Consider the following 19,486-nt stretch of genomic DNA (forward strand, 5'->3'; position numbering starts at 1 on the left):
AAAAAAAAAAAAAAAAAAAAAAAATGCTTTATTTTAAACCATAATTTATTATCCTTTTCCCTAACGACTGGTATATAGGAACTTTTATGTCATTACATATAGTGCCAAAGGGACCATCCGTATCCATATCCATAAACCTCATGCCCTTCTGTGAGTGATTCTAAGGGTTAGGCTCCTCGAGGTTATTCTGAAAGGGTTGAGAAGTTTGAGAAGCACTATGGTATGTCCCTGAAGGAACTCCAGGAAACGTCTTCTATGTGTCACATTAAATTCTGCTTATGATCAATTCTGCACACTCTTTCACGTTTACAATTAAAGCTTGAGTTCAAGAAATGGAGCACAGGGCTTCCCTGGTGGCGCAGTGGTTGAGAGCCCACCTGCCGATGCAGGGGATGCGGGTTCGTGCCCTGGTCCGGGAAGATCCCACATGCCGTGGAGCGGCTGGGCCCGTGGGCCATGGCCGCTGAGCCTGCGCGTCCGGGGCCTGTGCTCCGCAACGGGAGAGGCCACAGCAGTGAGAGGCCCACGTACCGCAAAAAAAAAAAAAAAAAAAAAGAAATGGAGCACAAAGTTGAGTGTATTGGTTCACCTTTGCTGTGACAAACCATCCCAAAACTTAGCCGCCTTAAAATAACCACTGTTTTATTCAGTTCTGTGAGTCAGCTGGTGCTTCCTCTGGCTTGGCCTGATGTGGCTGGGGCCAGATGGTAAGGGAGGACCTCACTCCCGTATCCGGGCCTCACCTGGGCTGGTGGGATGACTCCAGCTTCCCTTTATGCACTTCCTCACCCCCTACGAGGAGGAGGCTAGTCCAGGCTTACTCACATGCCTGGAAGATTTCCAAGGAGGAGCGAGGAGGGCAAACTCTGGGGAGCAAACACTTTTGATGCCTCTGCTTGTGACACATTTGCTCATGGGCCACCAGTCAAAGCCAGTCATATGGCCAAATCTGGATCAAGGTGGAAAAATAGACACCACCTCCCGATGGTGGGAGCAACAAAGTCACATTGCAAAGAGATTTCCACACAAGGACAGGGGAACTATGATGGCCATTTTTATAAACAATTCACCACAGCAAGGAACAGCCAGCTCTTGCATCAAGGAGGAATTCTGATCACGTGTAGGCTGGTTTGTGGCCTTTGTGGACAGCCCAGGTTGGCCCCATTGCCTCACTGCACAAATGGTGTCACTCTTCATCCTTTCATCCAACACATTTTATTGGCATCGTAGAGAAGGGAGCATCTTCGCCTTCTGGGGATAGAAGGGGAAGGAGAAGGTTCTTATGATTTGTATTTTAGTTGAATGCTTCAGTGTATGCAGCAAGTCAGGAAAGGTCCTGCGTTGGGGAAAGGTCCATTGAGTTTCACAGTGGAAGGGTTTCCCTGAGCATCACAGAAATGATTTGAAGGTTGCAGATGCTCTTCTAGATCTGGTGAGGCAATAAGCTTTGTCTGGCCGGAGCTTCAGCAGTATCCAGGGATTCTGACATGTTTGGAGAAAAGGGAACCAATATATATTTGAATATTTCTAATATGACTTGTCCAATTTACATATTCTAATTGGTCATCTATGTTTACTTTTTAAAAAATTATTTATTTTATTTATTTATTTTTGGCTGTGTTGGGTCTTCGTTGCTTCACGTGGGCCCTCTCCAGCTGTGGTGAGTGGGGTCCACCCCTCATCACGGTGTGTGGGCCTCTCATTGTGGTGGCCTCCCCTGCTGCAGAGCATGGGCTTCAGTAGTTGTGGCGCACGGGCTCAGCCGCTCCGCGGCATGTGGGATCCTCCCAGACCAGGATCCCACCTGTGTTCCCTGCATTGGCAGGCGGACTCCCAGCCACTGCACCGCCAGGGAAGTCCCCTATGTTTACTTTTTAATGGATTGGATACAGCAGGCAGCTGTAACCCATTAGATTTTGGAGTAGAAAAGACACTTTAAGTCCTGGGTTTTATTTTGTTTTGGTTTGTTTGTTTTTGCGGTACGCGGGCCTCTCACTGCTGTGGCCTCTCCCGTTGCGGAGCACAGGCTCCGGACGCGCAGGCTCGGCGGCCATGGCTCACGGCCCCCAGCCGCTCCACGGCACGTGGGATCTTCCCAGACCGGGGCACGAACCCGCGTCCCCTGCATCGGCAGACGGACTCTCAACCACTGCGCCACCAGGGAAGCCCCCTGGGTTTTATTTTGGGAGTGCTGTTAGCTTTGTTCATTTCCCTTAGTGTAGATACTGTGAGGTTGATAGCCCTGCTCCCCGTCCTGTTCTGTAAAAAAAATATATATATGTAAGTATAAACCTTTTGAAATTCTTGAGCTCCTTGTAGAATGGTGTCATGTGAAGTCAAGGCAGTGCTTCCTTTTAAAAGTTTGTATAAGCTGATATGTCAGTAAATCAGTAGCCTCAGAACCCTGGGGGCTTTAGAACAATCCATTGGTTTTATGAAATTATAGCATGTGTTGATTTTTCAGAATGGTACTAGTCCTAATTTAGAGTGGATAGCCCTTTATCCTTCTCTCCCTGGGTTTTCTCTGATCCGTCTTACATGTGTGGTGGGGAAGGAGGAGGTGGGAGAGTGGAAGCAGGGAGTATATACGACTATCTTAAGCACTTTCATCACAGAGTAAGACGGAGGAACGGAGGCTGAAACAAGCAATAATCCAAAAAAGTGGAAAGGATGTACGTTAACAGCTGTTGACTCCCTACCTGACAAATAACCCCACTCCTTGTCTTGTTTCATTTAATCCGTATAACAGTGATGAGAGAATATCTCCCCCAGAGAGAAGAGCCAGCTCAGACATATAAGTTAAAGTGCCAGGATGCCAGTGGGGCAGCCTTGTTCCTGGTGTGAGGTGTCAGGAGTGACTGGGAACGCTCAGCTCCCCGCTCCGTATCCAGGAGGTGAGCCCCACCTTCTCTGATCCAGCCCGTAGGAATGGTCAGTTCCAGAATGAATGGAGACTGGAGTCAGATAAGGGGGAGCTCACCATGGAGCCTGTGGCCAATTCCGTGACCTCCCAAACTCAGGTCCCTCCACAGTGATGAGGGGTGACACTGCTTCCTCATTGGTTCTTGTGTGGATTGAGACAACCCCTAGAAGGAGCCCAGTACGGGGCCTGCCCTACATCAGCCTTCAAAAATGTTTATTACTAAAAAAAAAAAAAAAGTTTATTACTGCTCCCCAACCCCCATCTCCAACTACCGCCCCTTACGGTCAGTATTCGGCTGCCTCCCTCCATGTTTACCAGAAGGAAAATGGCATGGAATTGGCAAGAGAGGCCACCTGATGCCCTCCTGGACGCCCCCGGCCTGAGCGCCCTTGATTCTGAGCACCTTCCATCTTCTCCTTTGACCCCAAGGAAGGGGGATGAGGGTGAGGGGGGAGGATTTGAGGGGTAGCCCTGATGCTAAAGGTCTGTCACATTCAAACTCCCATCAGTGCTGATGGCCTATTTATGAGTGACATTTAGTACAATGCTTAGAAGAAAAATAAAACCTCCCTCAAAAAATCTAACAAAAGGCTGTATAAAGACATATTTCGGGGCTTCCCTGGTGGCGCAGTGGTTGCGCGTCCGCCTGCCGATGCAGGGGAACCGGGTTCGCGCCCCGGTCCGGGAGGATCCCACGTGCCGCGGAGCGGCTGGGCCCGTGAGCCATGGCCGCTGAGCCTGCGCGTCCGGGGCCTGTGCTCCGCAACGGGAGAGGCCACAGCAGAGGGAGGCCCGCGTACTGCAAAAAAAAAAAAAAAAAAAAATAAGACATATTTGGCACCTCTGCTGGGAAAGGCATGATAGCCAAATACAGCAGATGTGGGAGGTGAGTAGCCAGCATTTTTATTGCTAATCATCTTTTTGTTCATGGAACCGGGGGTGATATCCTAGAGCCCTGTGCCAGGCAGAAGTTAGCCTTGTTCTCCTGGGGTTCTTTGTTTCTATGTTTGTTTTTAATCCTAAAGTGTCATTGCAGTTTGGTTTTCAATTGGAGAATGGAACTGCCATCTCATTCGCTCAGTGCAAATGTACTGAACACCTACCTCCCAGGTGTCATTCACTATGGTCCCAGCTGGAGATTCGTAGTCATTTCCACAGCAGCCCTAGCAGATAGGTAGTGTGGCCATTCCCATTTTAATGAGGCTCAGAGAAGCTAGCACTACCAAGCCTGCTTGATTTGGAACTGTGCACTTAAAACACTGGTGGCCCTGAGCACTGTGGGGTATTTGTAAGATGCTGTGAGGAGCCCCTGAGGATGCCCTGCCCTGATATTTTGCCATCCCTATGATCTTTCTCTTCTCCCTTCCTATAAGTTGCTTTATCTTCCCAGATTCTTATTTTTTCAGGCATGATAACACATTCTCCATCCTCACCACACAATGTCAGCAGTATAAAGGATAACCCAAAGGATAAAACCATGAGGGCAGAGACGGGCTTGTTCCCTGTGTCCCCAGGGCCTTGCACAGTGCCTGACAGATGTTGGGCACTCAGTGATGTTTGTTTACTGACTCTGTGTGGTAGAAAGCTCTTCCATTCCTATTGCTAACTACATCTGGTCATTTAATGATGATGATGATGAAGATAAACATTCTGTTAAAAAATGAAAAGAAAGCATCACCCGTCTCGATTATTTGGAGGTGGGTGGTGATGCCAGCCCCCTAGGAGCCCTTTTTCATGGTCTTCCCTCGATGCCACATTAATTCTCAACTCCCTACTCCTCTGAAGGCATGCTGCTTTCTTGGTGTTCCACTTAGCTGACTGGGCACCATTTAGCCACTCATCATTCGTTGAACTGAATTCAGTGACTGCTCTTGGATTTGGAGTCCTGAGGAAGACTCAGGACTTGGAGCATCTCCATGGTGACCCAGTCCCCAAGATGTCACTGGGCATGGACACATGTGTAACCTTACATCAACCTCTTTTTGATCAGTCAGACTCTCCAGCCAAGAGATTGGGCATTCCCGCTTGAGCCTAAGGGTGCTAGTGTTAGAATGAAATGCACGGATCGGATCCAGGAGAGATGATGGCACTGCAGAGCCTGAGCTGTGCAGCAGAGTTCACATATGGTTGGAAGATGAGCCTCGGAGAATTGGGAATGGTGTCAGCCAGACACCAGTGCCAAGTAGCACAGATTTAAAGATTTCTTGATACTCCTAGACAGCTGAGCAGAGATTTTATCAGCAGCAGCAAATGCAGCCAGCCCGTCGTGCCTTGGCAGCATTTGTGGAATTAATTGGAGCACTGAGTTGACAGGACACCAGTGTGGGGATATCTAAGAACCTTCTCTTTGGTGCTTGTGTCATGCTTTGTGTTGAATTGTGTATCCAGGGTCTCTGGGAGTGAGGAATGTTGCCCTCTGCTGGGACTCTAACTTAATTTTTTATTCAAGCAACTTAGCCAAAAATGTTTGTATTGATGGCAGTGTTTCTAACATGCTTGGTAGAAACTGAAATATTTTTATTAATGAGGCTGACTAGTGAGAGTTATGGGGGGTCTCCAGTTCTGATACACTCTGCTCTTTGCTCGCCGTAGGAATGTGCTGGAGTCAAACTACTTCTGTTTGTTTTGTTCAGATAGTTCACCCAGAAACTTGTCCCTGTGCTAATTTTCTACTCTGAGTGTTAATAAGGGCAGATCCCTCCTAGAATGTGTACTCTTATTGCATGGCATGTGAGTTTCTGGTGATCTTTCTCTGCATGGAATCTTATTTAAATGTATTAGTGGAACTGCTTGTTACAAAGCCTTTGCTTTGCCCCTTTCCAAAATCAGTTGTAATTATGTTTTATTTTTTAATGATTGGCATTACACACTCAAATTACTCTATATTGGTAAAACCTTACGGAAATCTTATGATTCATGGGACCTCCAAAATTATTTTGGTGTAATAAAATTTAACGGTGAGTGCTTTTTCCTTTTCCAGTAAGCGGCCTGAGGTGACCTCTAAAAATGGTTCACTATTCACTTGACCCAGAAAACCCCACAAAATCATGCAAGTCAAGAGGTTCAAATCTTCGTGTTCACTTTAAGAACACTCGTGAAACTGCCCAGGCCACTAAGGGTACACATATCCAAAAGCCACCAAGTATCTGAAGGATGTCACTTTAAAGAAGCGATGTGTGCCATTCCGTCGTTACAATGGTGGAGTTGGTAGGTGTGCCCAGGCCAAATGGTGGGGCTGGATGCAGGGTCGGTGGCCCAAAAAGAGTGCTGAATTTTCACTGCACACACTCAAAAATGCAGAGAGTAATGCTGAACTTAAGGGCTTAGATGTAGATTCTCTGGTCATTGAGCACATCCAGGTGAACAAAGCCCCCAAGATGCGGCACGGGACTTACAGAGTTCATGGTGGGATCAACCCATACATGAGCTCTCCCTGCCACACTGAGATGATCCTTACTGAAAAAGAACAGATTGTTCTAAACCAGAAGAGGAGGTTGACCAGAAGAAAAAGATATCCCAGAAGAAACTGAAGAAACAAAAACTTATGGCCCAGGAATAAATGCTGCAAAAAATAAATGCAAATAAAAGTTAAAAAAAAAAAAATTTAATGGTGAGTAAATTGCTAAAAATCTAATTTACAGTCTATAGGAATTAGCAAGTAAGACAATTTGAATTTATTAGGGCAGTGCTTTTCAACAGTGACCCACAGTTATAAATTCACCTTATAGAGCCATCTGGTTCACATATATGGATTTGTATGTAAATATATAGACACAGAGCAATAGAACAAAACTTCTTGAATTTACTTACTGTGTGCAATGCCCTCTGATATTTTCTATTCTGTTTTCTTTTTTTCTTTCTCTCCTGTCTCTCTTTCTTACTTCCTCCTTCCCTCCCTCTTTCTTTTTTTGTTTTTGTTTTTTTGGCTGCAATGCACGGCATGCAGGATCTTAGTTCCCCGACCAGGGATTGAACCCGTGCCCCCTGCAGTAGAAGCGTGGAGCCCTCACCACTGGACTGCCAAGGAATTCTCCCCTCCCTCTTTTATGCTGGTCTTGACCCATCAAATCAATGTCATCATTTAGTAATGGGTCACGTGACAACCCACAGTTCTAAACACACTGTGTCAGGAGTAAAGATTTTCAACCATCTCCATCCCTTTCTTTCTCCAAGTTTCTGATGTATGTGTATGTGGTTTCTTCCTTTCCTTTCTTTCTTCCTTTTTATTTATTTTAATTTATTTTAAGTTTTCTTTTTTAAAATATTTATTTATTTTATTTATTTATTTTTGGCTGCGTCAGGTCTTAGTTGCAGCACTCGGGATCTTTGTTGTGGTGCGCAGGCTCTCTAGTTGTGGCACGAGGGCTCAGTTGCCCTGCGGCGTGCAGGATCTTAATTCCCCAACCAGGGATCGAACCCGCATCCCCTGCATTGGAAGGCAGATTCGGCTTATTGTTTTATAAATTTTTTTTTTGAATTTTTGAATTTTATTTTATTTATTTTTTATACAGCAGGTTCTTATCAGTTATCCATTTTATACATATTAGTGTATATATGTCAATCCCAATATCCCAGTTCATACCACCACCACCACCACCCCCAGCCACTTTCCCCCCTTGGTGTCCATATGTTTGTTCTCTACATCTGTGTCTCTATTTCTGCCCTACAAACCAGTTCATCTGTACCATTTTTCTAGGTTCCACATATATGCATTAATATACGATATTTGTTTTTCTCTTTCTGACTTACTTCACTCTGTATGACAGTCTCTAGATCCACCCACGTTTCTACAAATGACCCAATTTCATTCCTTTTTACGGCTGAGTAATATTCCATTGCATATCTGTGCCACATCTTCTTTATCCATTCGTCTGTCGATGGGCATTTAGGTTGCTTCCATGTCCTGGCTATTGTAAATAGTGCTGCAGTGAACATTGTGGTACATGTCTCTTTTTGAATTATGGTTTTCTCAGGGTATGTGCCCAGTAGTGGGATTGCTGAGTCATATGGTAATTCTATTTTTAGTTTTTAAGGAACCTCCATACTGTTCTCCATAGCGGCTGTATCAGTTTACATTCCCACCAACAGTGCAAGAGGGTTCCCCTTTTCTCCACACCCTCTCCAGCATTTGTTGTTTGTAGATTTTCTGATGATGCCCATTCTAACTGGTGTGAGGTGATACCTCATTGTAGTTTTGATTTGCATTTCTCTAATAATGAGTGATGTTGAGCAGCTTTTCATGTGCTTCTTGGGGAAGGCAGATTCTTAACCACTGGACCACCAGGGAAGTCCCTCTTCCTTCCTTTTTAAAATTATCCTCTGCTTTCTGCCAGATAGCAGAACTACAGAACTGAAAAGAGCTTGAGACCCCACCTTGAGCTCAGCTGTCCTTCCTGTACTCCTCCCAGCCCGTCTTTAGAGCAAACAGACCTCTAAGAATGCCTTCTGTGAGTGACTTACCCTGCTGCACTGTAGGAAAGTTCTTCTCTAATTTACTGGTTGAGAGTAATCTTTACAACTAGTTCAATAAAAGGCCCATAGTATGGTCACTGCTGCAGCTTGGGAAGAGCATTGTTTAATAATAATCATGACTAAAACAGTAAGTATTTATTAAGCACTTACTGATTCAGACACAGGCTCAGTGCTTCATATACATTATCTCATTAGGTCATCATAGCTACCCTGGTACCCAGAGACAGGTACCATGATATATCCCTGAGTTACACACAGGAAGCTGAAGCATGAAAGGTCATGCAGAGGACCTATCTACTCCTTTATACCTCCCTATACTCATTCATTAAGCTAGTGGCCTCTCTGAACAGGTTCTTTTTCTTAAGCATATATTTGAGGGTGGTAGACACTTTACCCTGCTTAACAAACATTCAGAGAGCTCTTCTCTGTCCCAGGCACTTTTCAGGACACTAGGGATGGACTCAGGAAGGACCTGGTCCCATCATGTAACCATTGTGCAGTGTGATGAGGATGGGGATAGCTCAGGGAGGAGACCCCATGAGGGAGAGGGGCAGGTGGCAGGCTCGCCCCAGCCCAGCAGGCCCCTGCTCCTCTGCTCTTGGGAAGTTTTTTGGTGGGGTTGGGGGGGTGGGGTAGGAGGGACAGGGGCCTCTGACCCATCATCAGTTTATAAATTTATTTATTTTATTTATTTATTTTTGGTTGCATTGGGTCTTCGTTGCTGCTCGCGGGCTTTCTCTAGTTGCAGCGAGTGGGGGCTACTCTTTTTTTTTTTTTTTTTTTGCGGTACGCAGGCCTCTCACTGCCGTGGCCTCTCCCGTTGCGGAGCACAGGCTCCGGACGCGCAGCCTCAGCGGCCATGGCTCACGGGCCCAGCCGCTCCGCGGCATGTGGGATCCTCCCGGACCGGGGCACGAACCCGTGTCCCCTGCATCGGCAGGCGGACCCCCAACCACTGCGCCACCAGGGAAGCCCGGGGGCTACTCTTGATTGTGGTGTGGGGGCTTCTCTTGTTGAGGAGCACGGGCTCTAGGCACGCAGGCTTCAGTAGTTGTGGTTCGGGGGCTTAGTTGCTCTGCACCATGTGGGATCTTCCCGGACCAGGGCTCGAACCTGTTTTCCCCTGCGTTGGCAGGCAGGTTCTTTAACCACTGCACCACCAGGGAAGCCCCCATCATCAGTTTAGACAAACAAACCCTGAAGAAAGTATTGCCTACCTCGGTGGGATAATTGAAACTCTTGAAAGAATTCCTTTATTTTCAGGGTCCTGAGAGAGTGAAGTAGCTGTTCTTCTGCATGGTTGTCAACAGAGATGCAAGAGAAAAATTAACCTTTGTCTAATATGAGTCTGATGATTCTATTTTTTAAAAGAGAGGGTCCAGGAAGTAATTCATCCATTTAAATGAACGATAACGTGGGAGGTTCAGAAGGATCAGAGTTTCACGTGCTTATGTGGCCTCACTGTCTCTTTCCACCTCAGGCCTTCGTATTGCTCACCTGCCCCATTGTAACGGTAGCCCCCCCACCGAGAGTGTCTCTTCCCTACATTTTTTTAGGCTGCAAGAGAAAAGCACCTCATGCACTGTGTTGTGCTGGCATTAGTTATCTGAATGCTTACAAATGACACCGAATCTGCCTGGATGAGATAAACTGAGAGCAGACCACCTGGCCCTGGCCACCCAGAGAGGTCCAACAGCTTGTTAGAAATGCAGAGCCTTGAATCAGAATCTGTATTCTAACTAGACCCCAGGCTGTTCATATGGATATTAGACTTTCAGAAGCGCTGGGCTGGGCCGCGTTATGCCAACCATATTCTTCCCCAGGTGGGGGAGCATCCTAAGGATGCACTTGGTCCTTGTCCATTTTCTAGTTGCCTGAGGCATGCGCATGTCTGTGGAAGCACATGCTTTGTGCTTCAACCCTGCCTGCTCCCCTGACACCCACAGGTGCTCACCAATTAGTTCTTCTGCTTAATCAGACCCTCAAAAATATATTCCAGTATGTTTTGGGGTCAGATTCAACATTTGTCAAAAACTAAATTATGACTGAAATATATAAACGACACATATTTAAAGCATACCATTTGATAAGTTTTGACGTGTTTACCAATGAAACTATGCCACAATCAAGATGAGAAACATATCCATCACCTACTACCATGAACGTTTCCTTGTGCCCTTTTGCATCCTCCCCCCATCCCCAGGTAATGACTAATCTGCCTTCTGTCACTAAAGATGAGTTGGCATTTTCTAGAATTTTATATGAATGGAATCCTACAGGCCTCTTTCGTTTGACTGGCTTCTTTCACTCAGCTTAATTATTTTGAGATTCATCATGAGTATCATGTTTATCAGCTCTATTGCTGAGTAGCATTCTGCTGTATAACACAGTATATCTATATACTTGTTTAAAACTTGGGTTGTTTCCAGTTTGGGGGTATTTACAAACAGAGCTGCCATGAACATCTGCATGTAAGACTTTGTATGATCATGTGCTTTCATTTTGCTTGGTAAATAAATACCTAGGAATGGACTACCTGGATCATATGGTCCCATATATATTTAACTTCTTAAAAAAATACCAACTGTTTTCTAAAGTGGTTATACCATTTTATATCCACCCCAGCAGCATGTGAGAGTTCCAGCTCCTTCACATCATCTCCATCATTCAGTACTGTCTGTATTTTTGATTACACCCATCCTAGTGGGGGTGATGTGGTATCTCAGTGTGGTTTTAATGTGCAGGTTACTAAGCATCTTTTTTTAAAAAAATTAATTTATTTTTTGGCCACACTGTGGAACATGTGGGATCTTAGTTCCCCAAACAGGGATCGAACCCGTGCCCCCTGCAGTAGAAGTGTGGAGTCTTAATCACTGGACCACCATGGAAGTCCCACTAAGCATCTTATTATGTGCTTTTTTGCCAGTTATATGGCTTCTCCAAAGTGACTATTGAAGCCATTAATTGGGTTGTATGTCATTATTGAGTTTGAGTGTTCTTTATGTAATCTGGATTCAAGTCCTTTATCAGATAAATGATTTGCCTGTGTTTTCTTCCAGTCTGGGCTTGTTTTTCATCTTTTAAAGAAGTTTTAAATTTTGATGAAGTCCAGTTTATCAGTTTGTTCTCTTATTGATCATGTGTGTGGTATTGTATCTGAGAAATATTTGCCTAAAACAAGGTCATAAAGGATTGCTCTTATGCTTTCTTCTAGAAGTGTTAGAATTTTAAGTTCATTTTTATTTTTACATCCATGATCCATTTTTAGTTAATTTTTTATATGATATATGTAGGATGAAACTTTTTTGCTTTTTTTTTTTTTTGCATATGTATATCCAATTTCTCTAGCATCATTTGTTGAAAAGATTCTCCTTTTTCTACTGAATTGCCTTTGAACCTGTGTTGAAAATCACTTGTCCATATATATGTAAGTAAGCCTCTTAAACCGTCCAGGGCCTGGCAGTAGGGAAAACCACTAAAGAAAGCTGAGGATTCTGGGATCCCAAATGTTCTGGGCAGTTGCCTTCTGGTATGAAGCTTGGGCTCAAGCTTTGGAGTCTTTAAGGGTATCTTCAGGACTTCCCTGGTGGTATAGTGGTTAAGAATCCGCCTGCCAGTGCAGGGGACACGGGTTTGATCCCTGGTCTGGGAAGATCCCACATGCTGTGGAGCAACTAAGCCCATATGCCACAACTACTGAGCCCGTGTGCCACAACTACTGAAGCCCACACGCCTAGAGCCTGTGCTCTGCAACAAGAGTAGCCACCGCAATGAGATGCCCGAGCACTGCAACAAAGAGTAGCCCCCGCTCACCGCAACTAGAGAAAAGCCCGTGCAGAGCAACGAAGACCCAGTGCAGCCAAAAATAAATCAATCAATAAATAAATTTATTTTTTCAAAAGGCTATCTTGAACTTGCCCTGGGAGTCCATCAGGAGTGGACCTGCAGAGTGTGCCAACCTTGGGAGACTTGAGGAGATAATCCCTGAAATCATTTTTGGTAGGGCTTAATTCTCTCACTGTCCTCTATTGAGCAAGGCTGAAGAGTACATAGAAAGTACCTTTCTAGATACATAGGAAAGGTGTTAATTCAATACATGCAGTGGGTGCTTTAGGACATGAGGCTTAATACTCTTCTGCAATTCTGGCTGAGAAGGGCTGCTGGACCAAGAAGGGCTAGGAGACCGAGACTTGGAAAGCTGGGAGACCTCATCACTTCACAGAATCCACAGTCGCCCGGGCTTGGGCGAGTTCTGGGCCTTTTCCAGTCTGAGATTAGATGTGACTCCAGGCAGTGGTAGAGTTGACAACAGACTGCCACTCTCTAGACCAGGGGTCCCCAATCCCTGGGCCATGGACCGCTACCAGTCCGCGGCCTGTTAGGAACCGGGCCGCACAGCAGGAGGTGAGCAGCGGGTAAGCAAGTGAAGCTTCATCTGCTGCCCCCCATCGCTCCCCATTGCTCCCATTACCGCCTGAACCACCCCCCAGCCCACCGCCGTCCGTGGAAAAATTGCCTTCCACGAAACCGGTCCCTGGTGCCAAAAAGGTTGGGGACTGCTGGACCCCAGTTCTTCCGTGCTCAACACCATGCATCTTGGGACCTGTCCAGAGTGGAGACACCTACTCTCCTAGAGGCTGCAGACTGGACAACACACTGCTGCCTTCCGGAGCTGCCGTTGCCAGGAATCCTCCCTGTCTGAGAGCAGTCAGGGCAATGAGGTGACCTGCCCAAGGCTAAACTGCCACAGGAGCGCTTCCTGTGCCCGGGGTCTCTCTCCCATCCCTCGAGGACTCTTGCCCGGCCTTGCCAGAATCTGTGTTCGGTCTCCTGCCACGCCTTGTAGACAGGAAGTTCAGGGCTTGTGTTCTACAGGAATTAGAAGCTTTCGAGGTGCAGCCTGAGCCTCTCAGGAAGTAGGGAGAGCGAGCAAGTTTGGCGCTGGGATCTGCAGGTTTGTGTTAGTGGTGTGTTGTGTACCAGCAGAGTGATTCCCGGGCAGGGGAAACACTTTTTCACAGGCTCCTGCAATCGACCTTGGCCCCTCTGTTTCTAGGGTAGTAAACCAGAACCCTCAGCTAACGCACTTCTTGTCTTCCAGGCACTCCTAGCAGGCATGCGGAACCGGGAGAACAGCTCGCCCTGCCAGGGCAACGGGGAGCAGGCAGGCAGGGGCAAGAGCTCGGGCTCCGTGTGGCCGGGCGAGGAGGAGCCCAGCAACGACGTGACGACGCCCTCCTACAAGAAGCCTCTGTACGGCATCTCGCACAAGATCATGGAGAAGAAGAACCCTCCCACCGGAGACGCGCTTAACACGTTCGAGCTCTTCGAGAAGGCGAACCCCAGGAACAGCCCCTCACCGCTGCGGCTCCTGAACGAGCCACAGAAGCGGGACGGCGGCGGCGCCGCGGCGGCAGCCACCGACAGTGACCCCAACATCTACTTTCTCATCCAGAAGATGTTCTACATGCTCAACACGCTCTCCTCCAACATGTCGCAGCTGCACAGCAAGGTGGACCTGCTCTCCCTGGAGGTGAGCCGCATCAAGAAGCAGGTGAGCCCCACCGAGATGGTAGCCAAGTTCCAGCCGCCCCCCGAGTACCAGCTCACAGCAGCCGAGCTCAAGCAGATCGTGGACCAGAGCCTGTCGGGCGGCGACCTGGCCTGCCGCCTGCTGGTGCAGCTCTTCCCTGAGCTCTTCAGCGACGTGGACTTCTCCCGGGGCTGCAGCGCCTGCGGCTTTGCGGCCAAGCGGAAGCTGGAGTCACTGCACCTGCAGCTCATCCGCAACTACGTGGAGGTCTACTACCCATCGGTGAAGGACACGGCCGTGTGGCAGGCTGAGTGCCTGCCCCAGCTGAACGACTTCTTCAGCCGCTTCTGGGCCCAACGGGAAATGGAGGACAGCCAGCCCAGCGGCCAGGTCACCGGCTTCTTCGAGGCCGAACAGGTGGACGCCAGCCACTTCCTGGACAACAAAGACCAGGAGGAGGCCCTGTCCCTGGACCGGAGCAGTACCATCGCCTCGGACCACGTGGTGGACACGCAGGACCTAACTGAGTTCCTGGACGAAGCCTCGTCTCCAGGGGAGTTCGCGGTCTTCCTTCTGCACCGGCTCTTCCCCGAGCTCTTTGACCACCGGAAGCTGGGCGAGCAGTACAGCTGCTACGGGGACGGAGGCAAGCAGGAGCTGGACCCACAGAGGCTGCAGATCATCCGCAACTACACGGAGATCTACTTCCCCGACATGCAGGAGGAGGAGGCCTGGCTGCAGCAGTGCGCCCAGCGCATCAACGACGAGCTGGAGGGCCTGGGGCTGGACGCGGGCAGCGAGGGTGAGCCCCCGCGGGACGACTGCTACGACTCTTCCAGCCTTCCTGATGACATCTCCGTGGTCAAGGTGGAAGACAGTTTCGAGGGCGAGCGGCCCGGCCGGCGGTCCAAGAAGATCTGGCTGGTGCCCATCGACTTCGACAAGCTGGAGATCCCGCAGCCTGACTTCGAGGTGCCTGGCGCCGACTGCCTGCTCAGTAAGGAGCAGCTGCGCAGCATCTACGAGAGCAGCCTGTCCATCGGCAACTTTGCCTCACGCCTGCTCGTGCACCTGTTCCCCGAGCTCTTCACCCATGAGAACCTGCGCAAGCAGTACAACTGCAGCGGCTCCCTGGGCAAGAAGCAGCTGGACCCGTCCCGCATCAAACTCATCCGCCACTACGTGCAGCTGCTCTACCCGCGGGCCAAGAATGACCGCGTCTGGACACTGGAGTTCGTGGGCAAACTGGACGAGCGCTGCCGGCGCCGGGACACAGAGCAGAGGCGCTCCTACCAGCAGCAGCGCAAGGTCCATGTGCCGGGCCCGGAGTGCAGGGACCTGGCCAGCTATGCAATCAACCCCGAGCGGTTCCGGGAGGAATTTGAGGGGCCCCCGCTGCCCCCCGAAAGGAGCAGCAAGGACTTCTGCAAGATCCCTCTGGACGAGCTGGTGGTGCCCTCGCCCGACTTCCCGGTGCCTTCGCCGTACCTGCTGTCAGACAAGGAGGTGCGCGAGATCGTGCAGCAGAGCCTCTCTGTGGGCAACTTCGCCGCCCGGCTGCTCGTCAGGCTCTTCCCCGAACTCTTCACCGCCGAGAATCTGCGGCTGCAGTACAACCACTCCGGGGCGTGCAACAAGAAGCAGCTGGACCCCACGCGGCTGAGGCTCATCCGCCACTACGTGGAGGCTGTGTACCCGGTGGAGAAGATGGAGGAGGTGTGGCATTACGAATGTATCCCCAGCATCGACGAACGGTGCCGCCGCCCCAACAGGAAGAAATGCGACATCCTGAAGAAAGCCAAGAAGGTGGAGAAGTGATGGGCACCGCGGGCACTGAGCGTTCTGCCGGAGCCCGCGACGTGTCCACAGCCGCGCACCTTATGTCGGCGGGGAGTGGCCTGCTGCATTTGCACACGCGACCGCCCCGCCGGCCACGGCCGCGAGAAAGAAGCCTCGCATTTGGCCTCTTGTACTTATGACTTTTGTCCTGTGTTCCTGGTGGTGCAGCCAGAGTCTGGGGAGGGCCAAGCTGTGATAGCAGAGAGGCCTCAGGAGTCAGGGTTCCCTCTCCTTGGCAGTGTCCTCCCAGTCCCCTCACAATTTGAAATGGAAATCGAGCAACCCTCTTGGTCCTCTTCCCATGTTTTACATCTTCCACTTTTATCAATTTTTTTTAAGTTAAAAAGAAACCCTTTTTAAGAAAATCATTGGGCTCTGTGGAGGCCATTTTACTTAGAAAAAAAATCTTTTAAATATTTGAGATGAAATACTGTAAGATGACTTCAGTTGCTGGGAATTTTTTTTTTTAAGACGGTTTCAGATAAATGAAATTTTTAGAAGTGCCATGTTCATGCATGATGGCTAATAGCTTCAGGTGGCATAGAGATGGATTTTACTGACCTTGTCTTTTACATCGGATTTTGGAAGAGTCAGGATGCCTCTTGGATGGCGGTGGAGGGGATGGAATAGTGCGATGTCTTTCTGACCATGGTCAGTCACCTTCTCCCTTCCACCGTGGTGCCGAGGAAGGGGCTTAGGGGGCGGCCCGGCCTGGCCTGGCCCGGCCCACATTGCTGCACCGGTAGAATGTTGTGCTCACTCTGTAGACGAGAACACTGGATGATGATGATGATGATGATATGAATGTAGCGAGACGTGGAAACACGTTCACAATGTCTTCATTTGAGCTGTGTCCTCCCACTGCCTCCTTTCCTCTCTAGGCAAGGATGCTGTTGGAGGGGCAAACACTTTACCTTGGAAAAGTGTGTGTGGATATTTGGCTTCTTGTTTGATTTAAGGATGGGCCCCTTTGGGCTCACCAAGAACTGTTTACTTTACATGTGTGTATTTGTACAAAACAAAACCCGGGTTCTGGGAGCTGTATGGTGACTTCACCACACCTCAGTGTCAGCTCCTCCAGTCAGTACACATCCTTTTTCCTCAGGGCGGGCCCAAGCCTTGGGCTCTCTTGGGGATACCTGGTATTGGAAGGACCCAGGCCATCTCAAATGGGGCTCCCATATCCCTTCCCAGGGTCCACTCAGAGCTTTCCCTCTGGGCCCTCAGAAGGTCCTGCTGTCCTACATCTGGCTGGTCCCTTGGCCTCGGGATGTGACACCTCTTTTCTCTCCCCTGGTTGGGAAGGTCACATTGCTCCAGGCCAGCGGCATGCTCTCCAGGATTCCAACCTGGAGGAAACTCCCCAACAGGTAAAGTCCTTAATATAAAAACAATACTTTTACCTACTTGACTTCCGGGGGCCAGTGCCTAAGAGGGAAAGGAAACAGTCTAACCCAAACACAATACATCATACCAGAAAGCTAGAAAATGAATTGAATCACACAGGGTAGTCCTAAAACCCTTGTGGAATGTTACAGATTTAATAATCTAATGGCTTAATATTTTGCTACCTTAAAATGCAGAAATAATAGAAACAATCTATGACTTTTCTTCATACAGATAAGGACTTCAGTTTCAGTGGCTGTATGACAGAATTTTGCCTGCACGCAGCGGGCAGGTTTTTTTTTTAATATGACAAGATTCTGAGCAGTGTAAAGTTGCTGATCTAACTTTAGTAAATTTGCTTTTAAATGTCATTTACAGATTATTTCTATTGAAACTGCGGACCTAAATTATTGCAATTTAGAAATGCACAGGGACTTAATAAATGACTGTCTCCCCACGCACCCACATGTGCACACACACATTTCTTAGTAGAAAACTGAAGTGAGAGGAAGGAGACTGACATGAATAACAAGCTCAACCTCTTTGTGCCTGGAAAGGAGGAGGACTGGAGCAGCCAGAGACTCACTTCCCCCTCTCCTGGGCCTTCCTCTATGCCTTAGTCTCTCCAGCACATAAATGCATGCCTGCGCGCGCGCACACACCCAAAGACGGCAGTGGCACTCTCTCACTCACCAGCCCTGTGGGCGGGAGGGTGCCATGGAATTTGTTCTGGTCTCTAGGATGTATCCCAGAGGATTCCAAGCCATGTGAAAATTGCCCTGCTTTCTAGAGGGTGGAATGTGACCCTGCAACTTCAGAAGCACAATCATTTAATAATTAAAAAAAAAAAAATCATCCTATCTACCCACAATAGAGACATCAACAGGTTCTAGGAATGAACTATGTCTCTTTAGAACCTAAAGCATGTTCAATTTTTGGAAACCGTGTTTTGGTGGTTTCCTTAATACCTTTCCTTGTAGGGCTTCTTCCCCCAAAATCTTAAGAGTCCCTTCCAGTGAAGAGAGGTGGACACACTCTGTGAGCTGTTTCTTGTCTCTCTGGACTGACTCATCAGGAACCGCCTGTGGGTCCCGTGTCTGTCTGTGTGGTGCCCTCAGAGCTCCAGCCATACATGTGGGCTCCAGGGGCAATTTTTTTTTACACGAAGCAATAGAAGTACAAAATAACTAAATTTTTTTCAAAATTTAATGTTTTCCATAAAATCTGTTGGCAAAACCCCTTCTCCCTCCACATCTAAATTCTTTGATTTTTACTTGTTTGCTTTTTTTGGAATTTCCCGCCCCCCCCCTCATGTCCAGAGGACTAAAGAAGTAGCACAGATACATTCTGATGTTGAGTAAAATAGCAAGTCACAATAGGTTGGTAGTGTCCCTTGTTTTTCTCTGTTAGTAAGTTTTAAAAGAATGTATGAAGATAGTCATGAATGTACTAAGTGTTCTAATCCTGCTTCAGTTCACTTTGGCTGTGTCTACATGACAACACATGTTTGACAGGGAATAAAGTCGTGTCCAGTGTCATGGGTGTTAGTGTGCCCCTTCCCCCTTCCGTGTTTGCTCCAAACCTTCCTTTCTTTTTAAGTTTGGGGGGAGGGGCACCACCTCAGCAGCAATCATCAACCAACCAATGGGATCTACTTAGTGGTGAATGGATTAGCTGTTTAAATGCTGAGTCACCGGCCTACCCTACCACAGCATGGCCACTCGGGTTCCTGCAGAGATGGCCTCAGTTTCCACCTTTGCCCCCAAATGTTTACTTCTTGCCTGATTGAGGAGGAGGGTCTCGAGACCCCGGATTGGAGGCCATTGGGCTCTTACCCTGCCTTGCTGTGTAGATGGATGATATGGAGTGGGTACAGGGTGGGGGCCGAGGGGCTCCGACTGTCACGTGGAGATACTTGCCTCTTGTAGATCCAGCCTTAATGTTCTTCTGACATCCTAGTGACAGCAGACCCTGCACAAAGTGGATATCAGAATTAATACTGTGAGGAGACAAAATAATGAGTATAGTTTTACCAAAGATAATGAAATATCGCATAATGTCTGCATTTTACCATTGATTTGAGTGCATCCTTAGAAAACTGAATGTAACAAAAACCCAGGACATTTTTGGAAATTGTATGCTCTCTAGCAACTTTGTGTGAATTTTTATACAAGCACTGTTTTATGAGTTATATAAAATGTTATAAAAATAGAAAATATATGGTCTCGTAACATCTTATTTTCTTAAGGCAGACGTCTCTCGAAATGTCTGGGTCTGTTTGTCTTTGCGTGCGGCCTCCCCCCTCCCCCCTCGTCCCCGGGGAGGGCGCGGGC

At 48.1% G+C, this 19,486-nt stretch overlaps 1 protein-coding gene and 1 pseudogene across 4 annotated transcripts in view; both read left to right on the top strand.

Moving 5' to 3' along the window:
* Positions 1 to 19,060, top strand: part of BEND3 (BEN domain containing 3) — a 35,883-nt gene extending 16,823 nt beyond the window's left edge. For all 4 annotated transcript variants that reach the window (XM_028494604.2, XM_024115525.3, XM_028494605.2 and 1 more), the window contains one exon: positions 13,497 to 19,060. In XM_028494604.2, the coding sequence (XP_028350405.1) occupies positions 13,497 to 15,746 (2,250 nt within the window). In that variant the 3' untranslated portion in view covers positions 15,747 to 19,060. The remainder of the gene's footprint in view (positions 1 to 13,496) is intronic.
* On the top strand, positions 2,176 to 6,525 carry LOC114486979 (60S ribosomal protein L17-like; annotated as a pseudogene).
* Positions 19,061 to 19,486: the final 426 nt, after the last annotated feature.

The sequence above is a fragment of the Physeter macrocephalus genome, chromosome 10 (genome assembly GCF_002837175.3).
Source record: "Physeter macrocephalus isolate SW-GA chromosome 10, ASM283717v5, whole genome shotgun sequence".
Taxonomy (NCBI): Eukaryota; Metazoa; Chordata; class Mammalia; order Artiodactyla; family Physeteridae; genus Physeter; species Physeter macrocephalus.